Source organism: Miscanthus floridulus, chromosome 8 (genome assembly GCF_019320115.1).
Source record: "Miscanthus floridulus cultivar M001 chromosome 8, ASM1932011v1, whole genome shotgun sequence".
In the NCBI taxonomy this organism is placed as follows: domain Eukaryota; kingdom Viridiplantae; phylum Streptophyta; class Magnoliopsida; order Poales; family Poaceae; genus Miscanthus; species Miscanthus floridulus.
Genome location: NC_089587.1, coordinates 190,545,714 through 190,564,113, shown reverse-complemented (window position 1 = coordinate 190,564,113; position 18,400 = coordinate 190,545,714). Strand labels below are relative to the sequence as shown.

At 47.9% G+C, this 18,400-nt stretch overlaps 1 protein-coding gene across 1 annotated transcript; it reads left to right on the top strand.

Annotated features, from left to right (window-relative positions):
- The first annotated feature begins 4,208 nt into the window (after positions 1-4,208).
- Positions 4,209-6,358, top strand: LOC136474372 (L-type lectin-domain containing receptor kinase SIT1-like). The gene has a single exon (XM_066471966.1). It carries the CDS (start codon positions 4,224-4,226, stop codon positions 6,252-6,254), a length of 2,031 nt encoding a protein of 676 aa, XP_066328063.1. The 5' UTR covers positions 4,209-4,223; the 3' UTR covers positions 6,255-6,358.
- Positions 6,359-18,400: the final 12,042 nt, after the last annotated feature.

Genomic DNA, 18,400 nt, shown 5'->3' with positions numbered 1-18,400 from the left:
TTCGACTGGACGCTGGTCGAAGAAGTGACCGGACGCGCAGGGACTATGTCCGATCACGTGTGACGTATAATGACGTAGGCGGCGCTGATGTTGATGAACAAAAGGAGTTGAATGCGCTGGTCATGGGGTGACCGGACACGTCCGATATGTATACCGGACGCGTCCAGTATCTGACTCAGGCATCTGGTATTCCCAACGTGACTGGACGCGTCCGATATCGATACCAGACGCATCCGGTATTCTGGCTAGGCACGGGCAGAGTTGCCGAGGTGACCGAACTCTGGCTCTATGGAGTGAACTGACGTTGACGAGTTACTATTTAGTGTTAGGTCAAAGTGATATAGCCCGATACAGGATTAGAGAGAGCGACCGGACGCGTCCAGTGTGAACCAACAAGTCTCGGGTTTTCAGCGCCATAATTCATCGGACGCTGGGAGCGTCTGGTCCGGTGTGACCGGACGTGTCTGGTCGTAGTTGAGCGGCTCTAGGGTAGCGTTCGGTTGGCACACCAGACACGTCCAATCGCAGTTGGGCGGCAACGGCTATTTTGTTTGAATGGGACACGTGGCGATCAAGCAGTGACCGGACGCGTCCGGTGCACATGACCTGCGTGTCCGGTCGTCCCGAAAAATGCCTAGTGAATTGGTAATGTCTAGTTTAGTCCGTGGGGCTATAAATAGAAGGGGGTCTCATCCATGGCTGTTGTTGAGCACCTTGGCGGACTTTGTGTCCATGCTTGGTAGTGCTTGGGAGCCCTTCATCTCACATATGCTTGATAGTGATGATTCGATTGTGTGAGAGAGCGATTCTAGTGCGATTGCATCGTGAGGTTGCATCGAGTGGCACTAGGTGGTCGTCTTGCAAGGCGGTGGTGCATGTTACTCTTGGAGGTTGCCACCTCCTAGATGGCTTGGTGGTGGTCTCCGTTGAAGCCCGCAAGAAGCTTGTGCGGTGCTCTGGAGAAGAGCTTTGTGAGGGGTATTGTGCTCGCCCCACGGGAGCCGCGAAGAGCAACTCTAGTAGAGCGACACGCAAAGGGCGACAAGTGGTCCGGCCGGGTCAAGTGCTAGAGCTTGTGGTAAGCACTCCACGTGGGAGAATGTGACTTGTGGGGTACCACTAGCAAGTGGACCGGCGGCAACCTTGGAGCTTGTCTCAACGGGGACTAGCATGTTGGCAAGCATGTGAACCTTGGGATAAAAATCATTGTGTCATCCTTGTCTTCCTATTGGTTTGCATCCTCATTACACAAGCTTGTATTTACTTCAATGACATTGTGCTTGTGTAGTTGCTCTTGTAATTAGTTAGCTTGTGTAGCTCACTAGTTACCTTCTTGCTTGTGTAGCATAGAAGTAGCTCTCTTGCATGGCTAATTTGGTTTGTGTAACCTTGTTAGTCACATTGCTTAGTTTGTGTAGCTAAGTATTTGCGCTCTCTAATTTGTCATTGGTTGCCTTGTTATTGAGCATTGGTAGTGAGCTTAGGAGCTTTGTGCTTTTGCTTACTAGATTGTGTAGGAGCTCCCCCGGTTGTATAAAGTACTAGTGCATAGGTTTGTGTGACCTTACTCTAGAATTGATTAGATGGGCTCTATCTAGCCCGGCACCTTTGTTGCTTAATTAGGATCTTCATAAGGTGCTTGTGAACTTTGATAGAGGGGTGTAGTTTTGGCTAGACTGATTGTTGTATTTTTGCATTTGTTTCGGTTAGCCAGTGCGATTAAATTTAGAAAGGACTATTCACCCCCCTCTAGTCGCCATCTCGACCCTACACTATGCATGCTTGCTAATGTGAGGTAGGAAGTAACAAAGCGAGTAGGAGCAAGCCTCGCAAGATCTCCATCAATCTTCTCTCTCATAAGATTAAGAATCCTCCCATGCTTCTAGATAAACCTAGACACCTTCTTAGCCAAATTAATGCAAGAGCTAAAGTCATGTATCTTATAGGTGTCCTCCATCGTCAAATCCAAGCATTGGGCAACACATGGTGTCCAATACAAAGTTGGGATCCTCCCCATAAAAATTCTTCCAGCAGCCTTATAGTTGGATCCATTGTCTATGACACCACATTCTCCTTCCCAACCTCGTCAATATGTTTCTCTAACAAGTCTATTAACATAGATGCATTGCCTATCTCACTTGAAGGATCAACTGAACCTAAGAAGAATGTTCCTACTGGGCTATTCGCAAAAGAAGTTGATGAGATGGTGGTGGCTAGTGTCAGTCCATCCACATTCTCCTTCCCAAAACTCATATTGCTTTCCTCATATTATATTCAACCATGGCACCAAGATCTAGCGGCAATTGAGCTATGGATTTAGCTACTGGAGATACTCCAATTGGAGTAACTGACGACGCTGAGGCAGAATTACCTCCACCCCCTCCTGAGATAGCCTCATTCTTAGGTAAATAGACTTTAACAGTTGCATGATGTCGAGCATCCTGTGCACAGCCACACAAATGTGTTACTAGTTGGAGGCAACAATCATAACCAGTGTTCGCCTACACGGCCGTGTAGACCGATTACTCGGCGTGTAATCGCTACTCAGTAGCCGAACGTGCAGTTTAGGCCATAAACGCTAGGTTACACGGAATCGCCGTGTAAACGGTAAAAAACGGTCGTGTAATCGGTCTACACGGCCGTGTAGGCGAACACTGGGTAATATTTTGAAAATAATTTATCTATGTTATTTTCAAAATATTACAAATGTTTATGATGTGTAATAAGTACCATTAGATTAGTTGTGGAATATACTTTCATAATAAAATTATTTGAATATACAAATATTATCTATGTTATAGGAATATATACACAGGTTATTATAGTTATTTTTACAAATAAAGTAAAAACGAGTAATCCGTGTAAAACCGTGTACACGCCGTGTACACGGTCTAAACGCTACACGAGACCTCGCCGACTATCTACCGTTTACCGTTTAGGAAAACATTGATCATAACACAACAGTAGAGTAGCAGAAACAGACACCAACCTTCAGAGGAGGAAGAGTCGTAGCACATCTTGCAGCTTGAGGTGACCGCCTTCCAGGCGTCGGGTATGGAGCTGAGAGGCCAGTCCCTAGTAGGAAAGAAGCAGGCAGAGCTGCAAGGGTCCCGGTAGGGAAGGCGTGGGGGGGAGCTGCGAAAGGAAGTATAGGCACGGGCGAAGCTCCCAGTGGAGGTGGAGGGGTGGGCAGAGGTGCGGATGCCGACGAGGGAGATCTGGAGAGAGGCGGCCAGGCATAGACTAGAGGAAGGAGCTGCGAGCGGAGTAGAGGAAGGAGCTACGGGTGGAGGTAGAGGCGTCGGCGCTAGCGAGGGAGAGTAGAGCAGACAGATAGCTGAGCGAAAATCTGAAAAGACAGCTGAGCGGAAATCTGAAAAGAAGTGGGCGCTCGATGGAAATTCTTTGTTGCAACTCTCCACTCCTCTTCACTCTATACATATATACTATACATAAACCGTAATGGGTCAGCCAAGGGTGAACCAAATTCTCCTCCTATACAAATTCTTGGGCAGGCCCAACTAGTCATCTGGAGGTCCTTAATCATACCGAGGATCCTTATCAAACACCATGTTACGATAAGGTCGACTAATTGTGATTAGTTGTCCGATCTAATTAACATTACTAAATAAGTAAAAAAATATTGTTCGAAAAAGTCTAAGAGTGAATGATATCAAATACACTGTTTGAAAACAAAATGACTATATAATACTAGCAAGACAAACTCGAGGAAACCGTTCGGCATTTCAGGCATAATTTGTAAATAAATACTAAAATAATTGCACGCGAATTGCACGCCTATTCCCCAATCATTGCGTATACGTAAAACAAAAAACAGAGTGAGGTCGCTGAGGTCTTCTAGAGGATTTTGTTAGCAGAACGCCAGAACCGTATCTTTCATAGTGACCGTGCAACGATAACTACATCACTCTGGGCTTAGCATTATCCCGTCGTCCCAACAGTTGTTCTTGCAGTTTTGTACGCCCGTGCTGAATTAAGTACAATTCGTCGCTCATCCAGGCTTATCTTTGAAGTTAATTTCTTCCATATGTGTAGACTGTAGACCTTGACATCTCGAGATGTACGTCCAAACTACACGTACACGACCAACTAATCGTCTTCCGTCACTTATCAGGACGGTATACTCGGACCGGTTCTTCCATCTTTCATATCTCTCTCTTAGCATGTTATAACCTCAGCATCAAACACTCGATGCTAGAGCCATGGGGCAGACCAATCGCAAGCCCATAATCATGCCCCACATTCCATGGCTTCTCTTCTTGACACTCCATCGCCTTCGCCTGGCGGCGACGGCGGTTGAGCAATTTACCTTCGACGGATTCGCCGGCGAGAACGTCACGCTCGACGGCACGGCCGCAGTCACCCCGAACGGCCTCCTCATGCTGACCAACGGCACGACGCTGCTCAAGGGCCACGCCTTCTACCCTTCCCCTCTGCGGTTCCGCCACGACGCGGCGAGCGGCGGTGGCGCCGTGCGGTCCTTCTCGGCCGCCTACGTGTTCGGCATCGTCAGCGAGTACGCTGACCTCAGCAGCCCCGGGCTGGCCTTCGTGGTGGCCAAGAGCACCGACTTCTCGACGGCGCTGCAGAGCCAGTACATGGGCCTGGCCAACGCGGCCGACAACGGCAACGCCACCAACCACTTCCTGGCCGTCGAGCTGGATACCATCGTCAACGCCGAGTTCGGGGACATGAGCAACAACCACGTCGGCGTCAACGTGAACGGCCTCGTGTCCGTGGTCGCGGACAACGCGGGGTACTACGAGGACGGCACCGGCGCGTTCCGGAACATGAGCCTGCTGAACCGCACGGCGGCGCAAGTGTGGGTGGACTTCGACGAGCGCACCTCGCTGGTCAACGTCACCATGGCTCCCCTCGAGCTGCCCAAGCCCAGGAAGCCGCTGCTCTCCACCGCGGTGAACCTCTCGGCGATCGTCGACGGATCAGAAGCCTACGTTGGCTTCTCGTCGTCCACCGGCGTCGTCTCCAGCCGCCACTATGTGCTCGCATGGAGCTTCAGGATGGACGGGTCGGCCCCACCGCTAAACATATCGAAGCTGCCAGCCTTGCCGGTGACGATCCCAAAACCTGATCCGTCCAAGATACTCAAGATAGTGCTACCGATAGCATCAGCGGCATTCGTGTCGGCACTGGCTGTCGTCGTCCTTCTGATCCGCCGGCGGCGGCACAAGTACGCGGAGCTTAGAGAGGAATGGGAGGTTATGTTTGGGCCGCACCGATTCTCATACAAGGATCTGTTCCACGCCACCAAAGGCTTTTGTGACGAACACCTTCTTGGCATCGGCGGATTCGGGAGGGTCTACAGGGGAGTGCTACCCGTGTCCAGGATAGAGGTTGCAGTGAAGAAGGTGTCCCACGAGTCGAGGCAGGGAATGAAGGAGTTTGTTGCGGAGGTGGTCACCATTGGCCAACTCCGGCACCGGAACCTTGTCCAGCTGCTTGGCTACTGCCGGCGCAAGGGTGAGCTCCTGCTAGTCTACGACTACATGCCAAACGGTAGCCTCGACAAGTTCTTGCACAATAAAAACAGTCTTATTTTGAGCTGGGGCCAGAGGCTACGAATCATCAGAGGCGTCGCTTCCAGCATTCTATACCTCCATGAGGATTGGGAGCAAGTCGTCTTGCATCGAGACATCAAGGCCAGCAACGTGCTCCTCGACGCCGAGATGAACGCAAGGCTAGGCGACTTTGGCCTGGCGAGACTGTATGACCATGGCACTGACCCACACACCACGCACGTGGTTGGGACAATGGGGTACCTCGCCCCGGAGCTTGGGCACACCGGCAGGGCATCCAAGGCGTCCGACGTGTTCGCCTTCGGCGTGTTCATGCTAGAGGTCAGCTGCGGCCGGCGGCCGGTCGTGCAAGATGAGCACGGCGACCACCGCTTGCTGCTGGACTGGGTGCTCCAGCACTGGCGCCAAGGGACGATCGCCGACGCCGTTGACCTGCGCCTCCACGGTGACTTCGCCGTCGAAGATGCGAGCCTGGTGCTGAAGCTAAGCTTGCTGTGCTCGCACCCGTTGCCCGGTGCGCGCCCTGGCATTCGGCAGATCGTGCAGTTCTTGGATGGCAGCATGCCGCTCCCGGAGCTATCGGAAACTCACCTAAGCTTCGACTTGCAGGCTCTGATGCAAAACCAGGCGTTGAAGGCGCACTCTTCGTCATCTGCCGTAGCTGGCAACATCTCCGACATCCCTGCAGCGAGATGAGCGAACTGCTGGGAAGGAATCTTGATTTCGTCAAGGGAAAAGCTCTCTGTATCTGTAGTTCACACTTCACAATGTTTATTAATTTCTTATTTGGAGCCAGTCAACTGCGAGGTTGATCTTTTGGATTTTCTTGCTCTAGGTGGTGGGAGTGAGAAGGTAAGAAGATAGGATTATCTTAGTTAAGCTTGTCGTTGGTGATATGGTTTTGAACGTAATTAGTGCATATGCCCCCAAGTAGGCCTCGACGAGAACGCTAAGAGACAGTTCTGGGAAGACTTAGATGGCCCGATTAGAGCTGTACCTAATAGGGAGAAGCTTTTTATAAGTGGATATCTTAATGGACATAGCGCAGGTTTCGAGACAGTTCATGGAGGTTTTTGGTATGGTAGTAGGAATCAGGAGGGGGAGGAAGTTCTGAACTTCGCGGTAGCTTTTTGACTTGATGATAGCCAACACTTTCTTTAGAAAGAGAGAATCTCATCTAGTGACCTTCAGTAGCGGACAACACTCTAACCAGATTGACTTTGTCCTCGCAAGAAGAAAGGACAAACAAGCATGCTTGGGTTGCAAGGTGATACCAGGAGAGTGTGTTGTTTCTCAACATAAGCTTTTGGTGGCAGACTTTTGTTTTCAGGTGCGTGCCCGTAGGGATAAACAAGCTAAGATTGAAAGAACAAAGTAGTGAAAATTGAAAGGGGAGACGTCAGAGGTATTCAGGGAAAGGGTTATCAATGAGGACTCTTGAAAGGAAGAAGAGGACATAAACAACATGTGGGAGAAGATGACAACCAACATTCGGAAGGTTGCCTCAGAGGTGTGTGGAGTAACCAAAGAAAGTGGAGGCGAGGCTAAAGATACTTGGTGGTGGAATGAGGAAGTCCAAAGGGCTATTAAGAAGAAAAATGCTATAGACGCTTGTACCATGATAGGAGTGTGAACAATATAGAGAAGTATAAGGTGGCAAAGAAGACTGTAAAGCGAGCTATAAGTGTGGCAAATGTTAGAGCGTATGAGGATCTTTACCAATATTTGAGTACGAAGGAAGGAGAGAATGGCATTTATAGGATGGCTAGGGTTCGTGAGAGAAAGACAAGGGACTTCAACCAAGTTGAGTGCATTAAGGATGAAAGGGAGCATCTCTTGGTGAAGGAGGACGAGATCCGACATCGATGACAAGAGTATTTTGATAAATTGTTCAATGGTGAGAATACGAACACAACCTTTCAGTTGGATGACTCTTTTAATGACACCAATAGGTGCTTTGTGTGGAGAATCCAAGAATCCGAGATCAGAGAGGCGTTGAAAAGGATGAAAAGAGATAAGGCGATGTGACCGGATGGTATCCCAATCGAGGTATGGAGATGCCTCGGGGACATAGCTATAGTATGGCTAACCAAGCTGTTCAACCATATTTTTCGATCGAACAAGATGTCTGACGAGTGGAGGAGAAGTATATTGATACGGATCTACAAGAATAAAGGGGATATTCAAAGTTGTACTAATTACCGAAGAATTAAGTTGATGAGCCATACTATGAAGCTATGGGAGAGAGTTATCGAGCATCGCTTGAGAGCAACAACGCTGGTCTTTATGAACCAATTTGGTTTCATGCCCGGAAGGTCAACCATGGAAGCCATTTTCTTAATAAAACAAGTTATGGAGTGGTATAGGGAGAAGAAGGACCTACACATGGTTTTTATTAACTTGGAGAAGGATTATGATAAAATACCAAGAAATGTTATGTGGTGGGCTTTGGACAAACATAAAGTTCCAATGAAGTACGTCGGGCTTATTAAGGACATGTACAACAATGTTGTGACTAGTGTTCGAACAAGTGATGGAGACACGGATGACTTCCAGATTAGGATAGGACTACATCAAGGATCAGCTTTGAGCCCTTATTTGTTTGCCTTAGTGATGGATGAGGTCACAAGGGACACATAAGGGGATATCCCTTGGTGTATGCTTTTCGCGGACGATGTAGTGCTAGTTGATGAAAGCCGAACAGAAGTGAATCAGAAACTAGAGTTATGATGGGAGACTTTAGAGTCCAAAGGGTTTAGACTCAGTAGAAGTAAAACTGAGTATATGAGATGTGACTTCGGCACTACTACTCAGGAGGAGGAAGATATTAGTTTGAAAGGTCAAGTAGTGCCTAGGAAGGATACCTTTTGATATTTAGGATCAATGCTACAGAGAGACGGGGATATTGATGAAGATGTTAGCCATAGAATCAAAGTATGGTGGATGAAGTGGCGCTAAGCATCTGGTGTCCTATATGACAAAAGGGTACCATAGAAGTTAAAAGGCAAGTTTTATAGGATGGCGATTAGACCTACTATGTTATATGGTGTAGAATATTGACCTACGAAAAGACGACATGTTCAACACATAAGTGTCATAGAAATGCGTATGTTGCATTGGATTTGCGGTCATACAAGATGGGATCGAGTTTAGAACGATGATATACGTGATAGATTAGGGGTAGCACCAATTGAAGAAAAGCTTGTCCAACACCGGTTGAGATGGTTTGGACATGTCCAACGGAGACCTCCAGAGGCACCGGTGCATAGTGGAATCCTAAGCTAGGATAGTAACGTGAAGAGAGGCAGAGGAAGACCGAAGTTGACTTGGGTAGAGGCAATAAAAGGAGACTTGAAAGGATGGAATATACCCAAAGACTTAGCCTTAGATAGGAGTGCTTGGAAAACAGCTATTCACGTGCCTGAACCTTGATGGCTTCTACTGTGTTTCAACTCTAGCCTACCCTAACTTGTTTGAGACTTAAAGGCTTTGTTGTTGTTGTTATTGTTGTTGTATATGAGATGTCAGATTGATGATTTGACGTCTCTAGAAACACGTGGAGGCTTGAAATTGACTGCGAAGTGCGAACACAGAATGGATGGACTGGTGATTGCAAGACATGTGCAAGATCTGATCCTGTTACGAACTTACAGGCCATTCCCTGTTTCGTCAAAAAAACTTACAGGCCATTCGCTACATGTTCAAAACCCTTTGAAATTTGGAGCTTTTTATAATATATTTTTTCGAGACCGTGCCTTGGCACGTTTTTCATTAAGTAGGAATAGAAAGTTTTGTTACAAAACTGTCGAGTTACAGTAATCCAAAGATTACCAAAACCCACAGCCCACACCTCTCACACTTCTCGCATAAGGTTGTGATTACACAAGATACTATTTTGCGACTAAGACAAGGATACACCTCAAACCTCATCCATCTTGACCATATCCATGTTCATGGCCAACGGGTCAAATTCCCCGCTGAAAAGAAGCTGCAATGCCTCCTGCTTGGAGGCCAATAACGACGCCTGGAAGGTTGATTTGTACTTGCGCACCTTCTCAGAGTCAACATTGGGCGAGCTTGCTACGACTCCCAGCTTCTGCATGAGCACACACTGAGCTTGCTTGGTGGAGTCCGCCTCGTGTGGCTTCGCAGCAAGGCGGTCACTATGCCGCAGCGTAGAACAGAGACCGGCGTCCTGGGCCTAAGCAGCCTAGGCAGCCCGTGGATGAGAGGCGTCTGCAATGGAAGGCAAAGCCGTGCCTCTAGTGTTTCCTAAAGCATAGGTGGTACAGGCCCCAGCGACGCTGGCCGACCCACGTCGTCATTGCTCGAGGAGTCCCTTGACGCGCCCAGCATCTCCATTTCCCTAGACGAAGTTAAGACTAGCTGGACATCACTAGGATGGTCGACCACAATGGTGGTTGTGTCCCTATGTCCTGGTTTTGAAGCAGAGCAATGGTTTGGGGGCAGAACTTGGATTGCCACTTCAACCAACATTGGGTCCAGCGTTGAGTCGATTGCGGTGGCAGTTGCCTCGGCCAGCTCCACAGCACCAGGTCCGCCTCAGCGTCAAGACCAACTACCTCGCATGACGAGCTAGGGCAACCGTCCGACTGACGCTCGCGTGCAAAGTTACCCCCGAGCCAGGCACAGACACTAGCCATGCCCTCCGACACCTCGTACGTCGAGGCAAGGTGCGCCCAAAACTCCATCGACGAGACAACTGTCTAATTCCTGCCAACGAGCGCGACAAGAACAAGAGAAAAGTTAGTATCAGATGCGGCGAGCTCCTTGTTCTTCAGGACAACAAAGACCTCGATCTTGGGATGGATATCAGCGTCACCCAGAGGTGGTGATAGCGGTAGATTGCTGCTATGGTGCTGCTGTGATGACGATGATGACGTGGTCGATTGCTGCACACGACGAGACAACGACGGTGTCAGTGCCTGGCCTGGCATGTCGCAACCTCCCGGCGATAAGCTAGGTCACCTTGGACTAGCGGGGGCGACGCGTCGTGGCACCCTAGCCGAGGCGATGCGCCTAGGAGGACAAAGGCTTGCACGCCGGCAATCGACCATGCTTGCACGCCCTGGGCCGATGGCCGGTACCCCGACAGCAGAAGCAGCAGGACAGGGAGCGACATTGAGCGGCGATGTGGTCATCCACGAGGCAGTTGAAGCAGAGACCCACAAGCACCGGTGGGACGGGGCTGTGGAGTTTGGGGGCTGTTCTCCCCAGGCAGCGCCGACGATGATGGCTTTTACCGATCTGTAACCCATCGACGTCGTCGTTCGGCCCCTATCGAGACACATGCGCGGCCCATGTACGCTGTCGAGAAGTGCCAGGCACCGATGCCCTGCGCCACGGTCCGAGGTGTTGGTGCATCGGGACCCTTGCCGCCGGCTAAGGACCAAGGCGACGCTACGCGAGCACTCATGCGGCCTACAGTGGTGGTGTCCTACGACCATCGGGCGCGCTGGTCCTACGCCAATGCTTCCCCTTGGCAGCCGCCAGGTGGTTAGCGTCCACGACGGCTGCATTCTGTGCCACGTTCGGAGCCTCCACCGGCGGTGGAGGCGTGGCCCGGAGAGCCTTGCAAGCGGCGTCCAGGTATGATGAGCGTGTGGCAGAAGAAGTGAGTTCATCGTCGGGTCTTCCGCCCAACGCCGAAACTTACTCCTGCCAGCCGACTGACGGGCGGGGAAGAAGGGAGTGGCAAGCAGGGAGAGGGAGGATGACGAGGACCTAGCCAAGTGTGCGACATCCTCCTGCTCATCGTCCTCACCTTCCATGATGTCCTCATCGACGACCAGCGTCTCGTCCTGTAACCTTCCATCCGTGGTAGGCACGGCGGCTGTGGTGGCGACGGAATTGGGCCCGGCGAGGGGGATAGGGAGGGCGACGGGCTCAGGGCGGGGGTGAAAGCTCTAGTTTGGTCTATGATTGGAAGCCTACTCTATGTGACCGCATCAAGGCCGGATGTTATGTTTAGTGTATGCATGTGTGCAAGATTTCAAGCCTCACCAAGAGAAAGTCATTTGAAGGCTACAAAGAGGATATTGAGGTACTTGAAGCATACACAAAATGTTGGTTTGTGGTATCCCAAAGGAGCAAAGTTTGAGCTAGTTGGTTACTCTGACTCGGATTATGCGGGATGCAAGGTTGAAAGGAAGAGCACATCAGGCACATGTCAATTGTTGGGAAGATCACTTGTTTCATGGTCATCAAAGAAGCAAAATAGTGTTGCATTATCAACCGCCGAAGCCGAATACATATCCGCCGGTAGTTGTTGTGCACAAATACTTTGGATGAAGGCCACTTTGAGTGATTTTGGAATCAAGTTCAAGAAAGTGCCATTGCTATGTGACAATGAAAGTGCAATCAAGCTAACCAACAATCCGGTGCAACATGCAAGAACAAAGCACATTGATGTCCGCCATCATTTTATAAGAGATCACCAACAAAAAGGGGACATTTGCATTGAGAGTGTAGGCACCGAAGATCAACTTGCCGATATATTCACCAAGCCATTGGATGAGAAAAGGTTTTGCAAGCTAAGAAATAAGATGAACATATTGGATTTCTCAAATATGTGTTGATGCACCCCCACTCATATGACATGCCTCTCCTTCGAGCAATCTAAGGTAAAAGTTGATTGGCATGACATACATCCTTGCTAAGGACATGTTTAGTGCATCTAGTCATATTTTCAATCTTAGTAGGATCTTGCATATGGTTCTATCTTATTAGGCTCATTCATGAAAATCAAATAAATTTTGATGTCAATATGGTATCACTATTGCTTCTATGCTTGACTTGATCTAGTGATGGCATATGACATGTTTATGGGCTTGTAAACCTAGTGTTTAATCTAGAAAATGAACTATAAGTGTTTAACTCAACATGGTACAAGATAACCCTTATTTGGAGGTGTGAAGAAGCTTGTCCTTGGATCAAACCGAGTTAAATATCTTTGGAAAATAATCTAGAATTGAACCAAATTTAGGAAAATGACCCTCACCCCATTGATTGACATTGATAATCTCGACCCTACAAGTAATTCTATTTAGAACCTTTATGGTCATTAATGAAAAAGGGGGAGAGAAACAAAGATAAAGGGGATAAGGGGGAGAGAAACAAAGGAAAGGGATCAACTAAAATTTTGAGCACACAAGTAGGGGGAGCAAGCTCATGAACTTGTATGGTGCATTTGAATGTGCATTTCATATGTTTGCTTGCATGGTATAAGTTCCATATTTATAATATCCATGCTTGTGTGATGTATGCTAGTTGTAGATTTGAATGATGAAATGCAAACTAGCATGTATAGGATATCTAGTGATTTCACTTCCAAATATTTCTAAGCGGTATTGAGCTAACCATGGTGCTAAGGATGGTATATTGGTGCACTCCGATTGGTATCACGCTTCAAAGGTCCATCTTTTATACCTTAGCATCATTTGGTAGACATTGACTCCTACATTTCCTATCTAAGCATATGTGCAAGCTTCAATCCAAACTCTTAGCACATATATAGGGGGAGCAATTGCTACCACTTAGGGTTCATGAAACTTGTCCATATCCTTTTACACATAGTAAATATGCTTGGGCAAGCAACATGGATTCAATTGAATTTCAATTCATATCTTTGTATAAGGGTTGTCATCAATTACCAAAAAGGGGGAGATTGAAAGCTCTAGTTTGGTTTTAGTGAATTGATGAAACCCTAAGTGCTAACCTAGTTTATCAAGTGATCATGACATAGGTAGCACACTTCAAGTAGAGAAGCTAATAAAGATCATAGCATGACAATGGTGATGGCATGGCGATGATCAAGGGCTTAAACTTGAAATGAAGAAAGAGAAAAACAAAAAGCTCAAGGCAAAGGTATAAACCATAGGAGCTATTTTGTTTTAAGTGATCAAGACACTTAGAGAGTGTGATCACATTTAGGTTTGATAGCCATACTATTAAGAGGGGTGAAACTCGTATCGGAATGCGGTTATCAAAGTGCCACTAGATGCTCTAACTCATTGCATATGCATTTAGGATCTAGTGGAGTGCTAACACCCTTAAAAATATTTGTGAAAATATGCTAACACATGTGCACAAGGTGTTTGTAGGGTTGAAAATATGCTAACACATGTCTATTTTCTATTGCGCCGGATGCAAAATTCTTGGTGGTTGGCACATTTGAGCAAGGGTGAAGAAGTTAGAGTTGAAATGGAGTTGATCGAAATGATGCTGGCGTCGGTCTACTGACCGGACGCTGGGTCACTCAGCGACCGGACGCTGAAGGGCTGCGTCCGGTCGAGCTGTCAGACAGCATAGTAGGCTAGGGTTGAGCACCGGACGCTGGTCTGCGTCTGGTCAAGGTGGACCGGACGCGTCCGGTCAGAAAAACATGCCTCGGGGAGCTTACTGGAAACGATCGGACGCTGGGGCTTCAGCGTCCGGTCAGTTTTGACCGGAGCGTCCGGTCAGCGTCATAACCGTTGGGATCTGACGAACAGCGTTTGAAGGAGATGACACGTGGCGTCCATCGGGCGACCGGACGCTGAGGGCCAGCGTCCGGTCAGTTTGACCGGAGCGTCCGGTCAGCGCGCGTTTTGCCCAGTGAAGGGGTATAACGGCTCTATTTGATGGGGGCTCTATTTATAGCCCCATGGCCGGCTCAAGGGTACTCTCTTGCACATTTTCATTGACATAGCAACCTTGTGAGCCTAGCCAAAGGACTCCCACTCATCTACATCATTGATTCATCATCATAGTGAGATTGGGAGTGATCCAAGTGCATTGCTTGAGTGATTGCATCTAGAGGCACTTAGTGATCGTGTTTCGCTGCGGATTTCGCTTGTTACTCTTGGTGGTTGCCGCCACCTAGACGGCTTGGAGCAGCGAGGATCGTCGAGCGGAGGTGGTGATTGTCTCCGGCTCCGATCGTGGTGATTGTGAGGGGTTCTTGACCTTTCCCCGGCGGAGCGCCAAAAGGTACTCTAGTGGATTGCTCGTGGCTTGTGTGATCCTCATCTTGTGTTGGTTGTGCGGCACCCTATTGAGGGTTTGGCGTGTGAAGCCAATTAGCGCGTGAACCTCCAAGTGAGTGAATCGCCACAACGAGGACTAGCTTGCCGGCAAGCAAGTGAACCTCGGTAAAAATCATTGTCTTCATCATTGATTCTGAGGTGATTGGTCATCATTGTTATTCATCTTCGTGATTGATTGGTTCATTCATCTACACGGCGGTATAACCCTCTTGATCACTCTCTTTACTTTACCGCAAACTAGTTGACAAGCTCTTTAGTGTAGCTAGTTGTGAGAGCTTGCATGCTTGGTTGGTGTGGCTCTTTAGTTAGCCTTTGAGAGCACACTAACATAGGGTAGTGTCATTGATCTTGTGTGAATTGACACTATCTAAACTAGAATTGTGGTAGGTGGCTTGCATTTTGAGTAGGCTAGCGCAACACTCGCTTCGCCTCATAATTGTCTAACCATTTGGTCAAGTGTTGTTGTAGAAATTTTTATTAGGCTATTCACCCCCCCTCTAGCCATTAGGACCTTTCAGGGGGCAGACGGGTGGACGGTCACCGAGGTCGGTGGATCCAACAGGGGCGAGGTGGGCTCCTCGACCGTCGGTTGTTGCGGCCATGTGTTAGGACCGTCCTCGGTGGCATGGGATCCATTTTCTGACGGGGGACAGCTGGCGTGCACGCGCTTGGCCACGTCACCAGGGCATGTCGCTGGGAAGGTAGGCTCCAAGGGGCTCCACGAGGCCGCTGCGGGCCGTGGTGGGGGCGGCCTTCACTGCACTGGCACCCGCGCGCGGCTAGGAGGTGGCCGCGGCATCGTGAATCGACTCTGGCGTCGACAAGGAGGCAGCCGACGGGGATCCGCTCGGGTCAGGTGCAGGCGGCGACCGCCGCTCGGCGTTCTCGCCGTCGTCGTCGCTGGCAGTGGCCACAGTAACTGTGGCAAGGCGTGTCTCCATAAGCTGAACCTACAGGTCCAAGTTGCACATCCTGCGAAGCTCTAGTGCCCTGTTCGCTTGGCTGATAAGTCATGGCTGAAAGTAATGTTGGCTGATTTGTTGTGGGAGAAAAATACTGTTCGTTGGCTGAAAAATTACGACTTATAAGCCAAGCGAATAGGGCGCGGACGACAGCAGCAGCGACGACTGTTCCTCCGTATAGGTCATCGCCTCGACTTCCGACGTTGGCCATCCGAACAGGCAAATGGGAGCTTGAAAGGGAGATCTACTTGAGGAGGAGAAGGATCTGTAGAGGATTTGGTTGTTGGCTTTAGATTTTGGGAGGATTTGAGTGGATTTTGGGTGAGAGGAGGTGAGGAGGGATCGGTTTGGGAGACCCTCCAGGGAGGCTCCAACCGCTTTTTATAATATAATGGCCTATCGACAATCTCCATAGTTTAGGATTCGAGATCAGATCTGATGTACATCGAAGGTTACGTGTACAACAAAAATGCATTCATAGTCAACTACAGGAACTGTTTGCAGCCCTCGCCGTGGTGACACTACAGCAGACGCGTGCTTTGCCGAGTGTAATTGCACTCGGCAAAGTCTTTGCCGAGTGCTACACTCGGCAAAGAGCTGTCGGCATATCCCTTCACGGCAAAGACTTCTTTACCGAGTATTTTTTGTCGGGCACTCGGCAAAGCCTTTACCGAGTGCCGGAAAAACACTCGGCAAAGATTTACACTTGGCAAAACGAAAATACTAACAAACCCAAAAATACTAGCAAAATTTTTTTTTGGGGGGGAGGCCGCCACCAGCCAGCGCCCGCCTGTCTTCATTGAAGTCGATGCATTTTTTACGCTAAATTTATGGCTAACGCGGTCGGCGGGATTCGAACTCACGACCTCTCTCTCGCGTGTCTGCTGCTCTATCACTGCACTACACTATCACTTGTGTCTAGATTCCGTTATCGATCCTCATATATTATACTAAACCGAGAGTAAATTGCTTGTTTGAGGCCCTAAACGAATTCAAATCAAAAAGTGGTCAACTACAATGTTTCATAACTTTTCGAGATCTACAATTTTCATTTAGGAAGTTTTTCTATCCGAGGTCGTTTGAAAAATTCGAATTTCAAATTTGAGAGATTCAAACGTAGTTTTGCATGATAAGATGATTTCTAATCAAAAAGTTGTCAACTACATAGTTTCATAACTTTTGGAGATCTATAATTTTTATTTAGGAAGTTTTTCCATCCGAGGTCTTTTGAAAAATTCAAATTTTAAAATTTTCAAATTCAAACGTCGTTTTTGCATGACAAGATGATTTCAAATCAAAATGTTGCCAACTACAAAATTTCACAACTTCTCAAGATCTACAAAGTTTATTTTGGTCATTTGTTCATCCGACATAGTGGTAGTAACATTGTTCACAAATCTTATATATCTCTCTTCTACTTTCATAAAACTAATATGAGAGATACGAGAGATGTAGATTTTATGAACAACGTTATTGTCGCTTTGTCAAATAAAGAAATGACCAAAATAAACTTTGTAGATCTTGAGAAGTTATACAACTTTGTAGTTGAAAAGTTTTTCATTTGAATTCATTTAGGGCCTCAAAAATTGTTTTGAAAAACTGATTTGTCAAGGGAAAAAATGCACACGGCAAAAATGCCTCTTTGCCGAGTGCCAAAACAAAGACACTCGGCAAAATGCATCTTTGCCGAGTGCCAGAAAAAAGGCACTCGGCAAAGACGTATTTTGCCGTGTGCCAAAAAATAGCACTCGGTAAAATACATCTTTGCCGAGTGCCAGAAAAAGGTACTCAGTAAAGACGCATTTTGCCGTGTGCCAAAAAATAGCACTCGGCAAAATACATCTTTGCCGAGTGCCAGAAAAAAAACACTCGACAAAGACGCATTTTGCCGAGTGTTTTTTTTTTGCCAAATGTATTTTATTTGGCACTCGACAAAGACCGTCTTTACTAAGTGTCCAATAAAATACACTCAGCAAAGCCCCAGCACTCGATAAAGTGCCGGTTTCCGGTAGCTCAACGTGCAGCATTCGTATGAGCACGCTGCACGCTGTATATCGTTGACGACTTTACGTTCCGTCGCTCCAGCAGACAGAAATGCAAGCGAATGAAAACAATTAGGGCAGACAATAACATATACTGTACGTTGTTATCTGCAGCGATGTAGACTGCATTGTTCATTGCATTCTGTGGCCATCAGCTACGGGTAAGCTGATTCTACAGGAGAGGTGGTTCTCTTTAATTTTTTAGCATAAGCTCTCAAAACCACGTTGGAGAATCACTTCATAGAATTAGAAAAAGCTATTTTTTTTTTTAGCTCTCAGCCTCTTAATTCATTTCAGAAAATCACTTCACATAATCAGTAGAGAATTACTTCTCTAAAAAATTGTTTTGCAGAGCTGTTGGATTCAGCTGAAAATCAGCTGGAGCTCTGCCAGGACCTTGGTAGGCTGTTCGCTTAGCCTCAAGGATTCAGGAAGAAAATGGCCCAAACGGCACAAGGTTTCCAAGCGCACTGGCTACTGGGCTGTGTGATTGACCGCATCAGCATGGTGGGCTCAGGTCGCACGGTTCCAAAAGCCCAATAATGTGATTTCTTCAGCCCACCAATTGAAAAAAGATCGCCTTCACCTGGCACACTGACAGCCTGATGTTCAATGTTAGAGAAAGAGAAACCACACGATTCCTGATTTTTCATATCGACTTGTCGACAAAGTGACTTGACAATTTTTCTCCAGGAAACGTGACATCACTGCAAACCCATCTCTAGTTCTCCATTCTCCGAATCTGGTTCTTTTTTCTCCGTTTCTTTCTTCAGCAACGAGAGAGACAGGGA

What these genes read in the sequence shown, in the direction of transcription:
- LOC136474372 (XM_066471966.1), top strand. Translation starts at nt 4,224, where the DNA reads ATGGGGCAGACCAATCGCAAGCCCATAATCATGCCCCACATTCCATGG.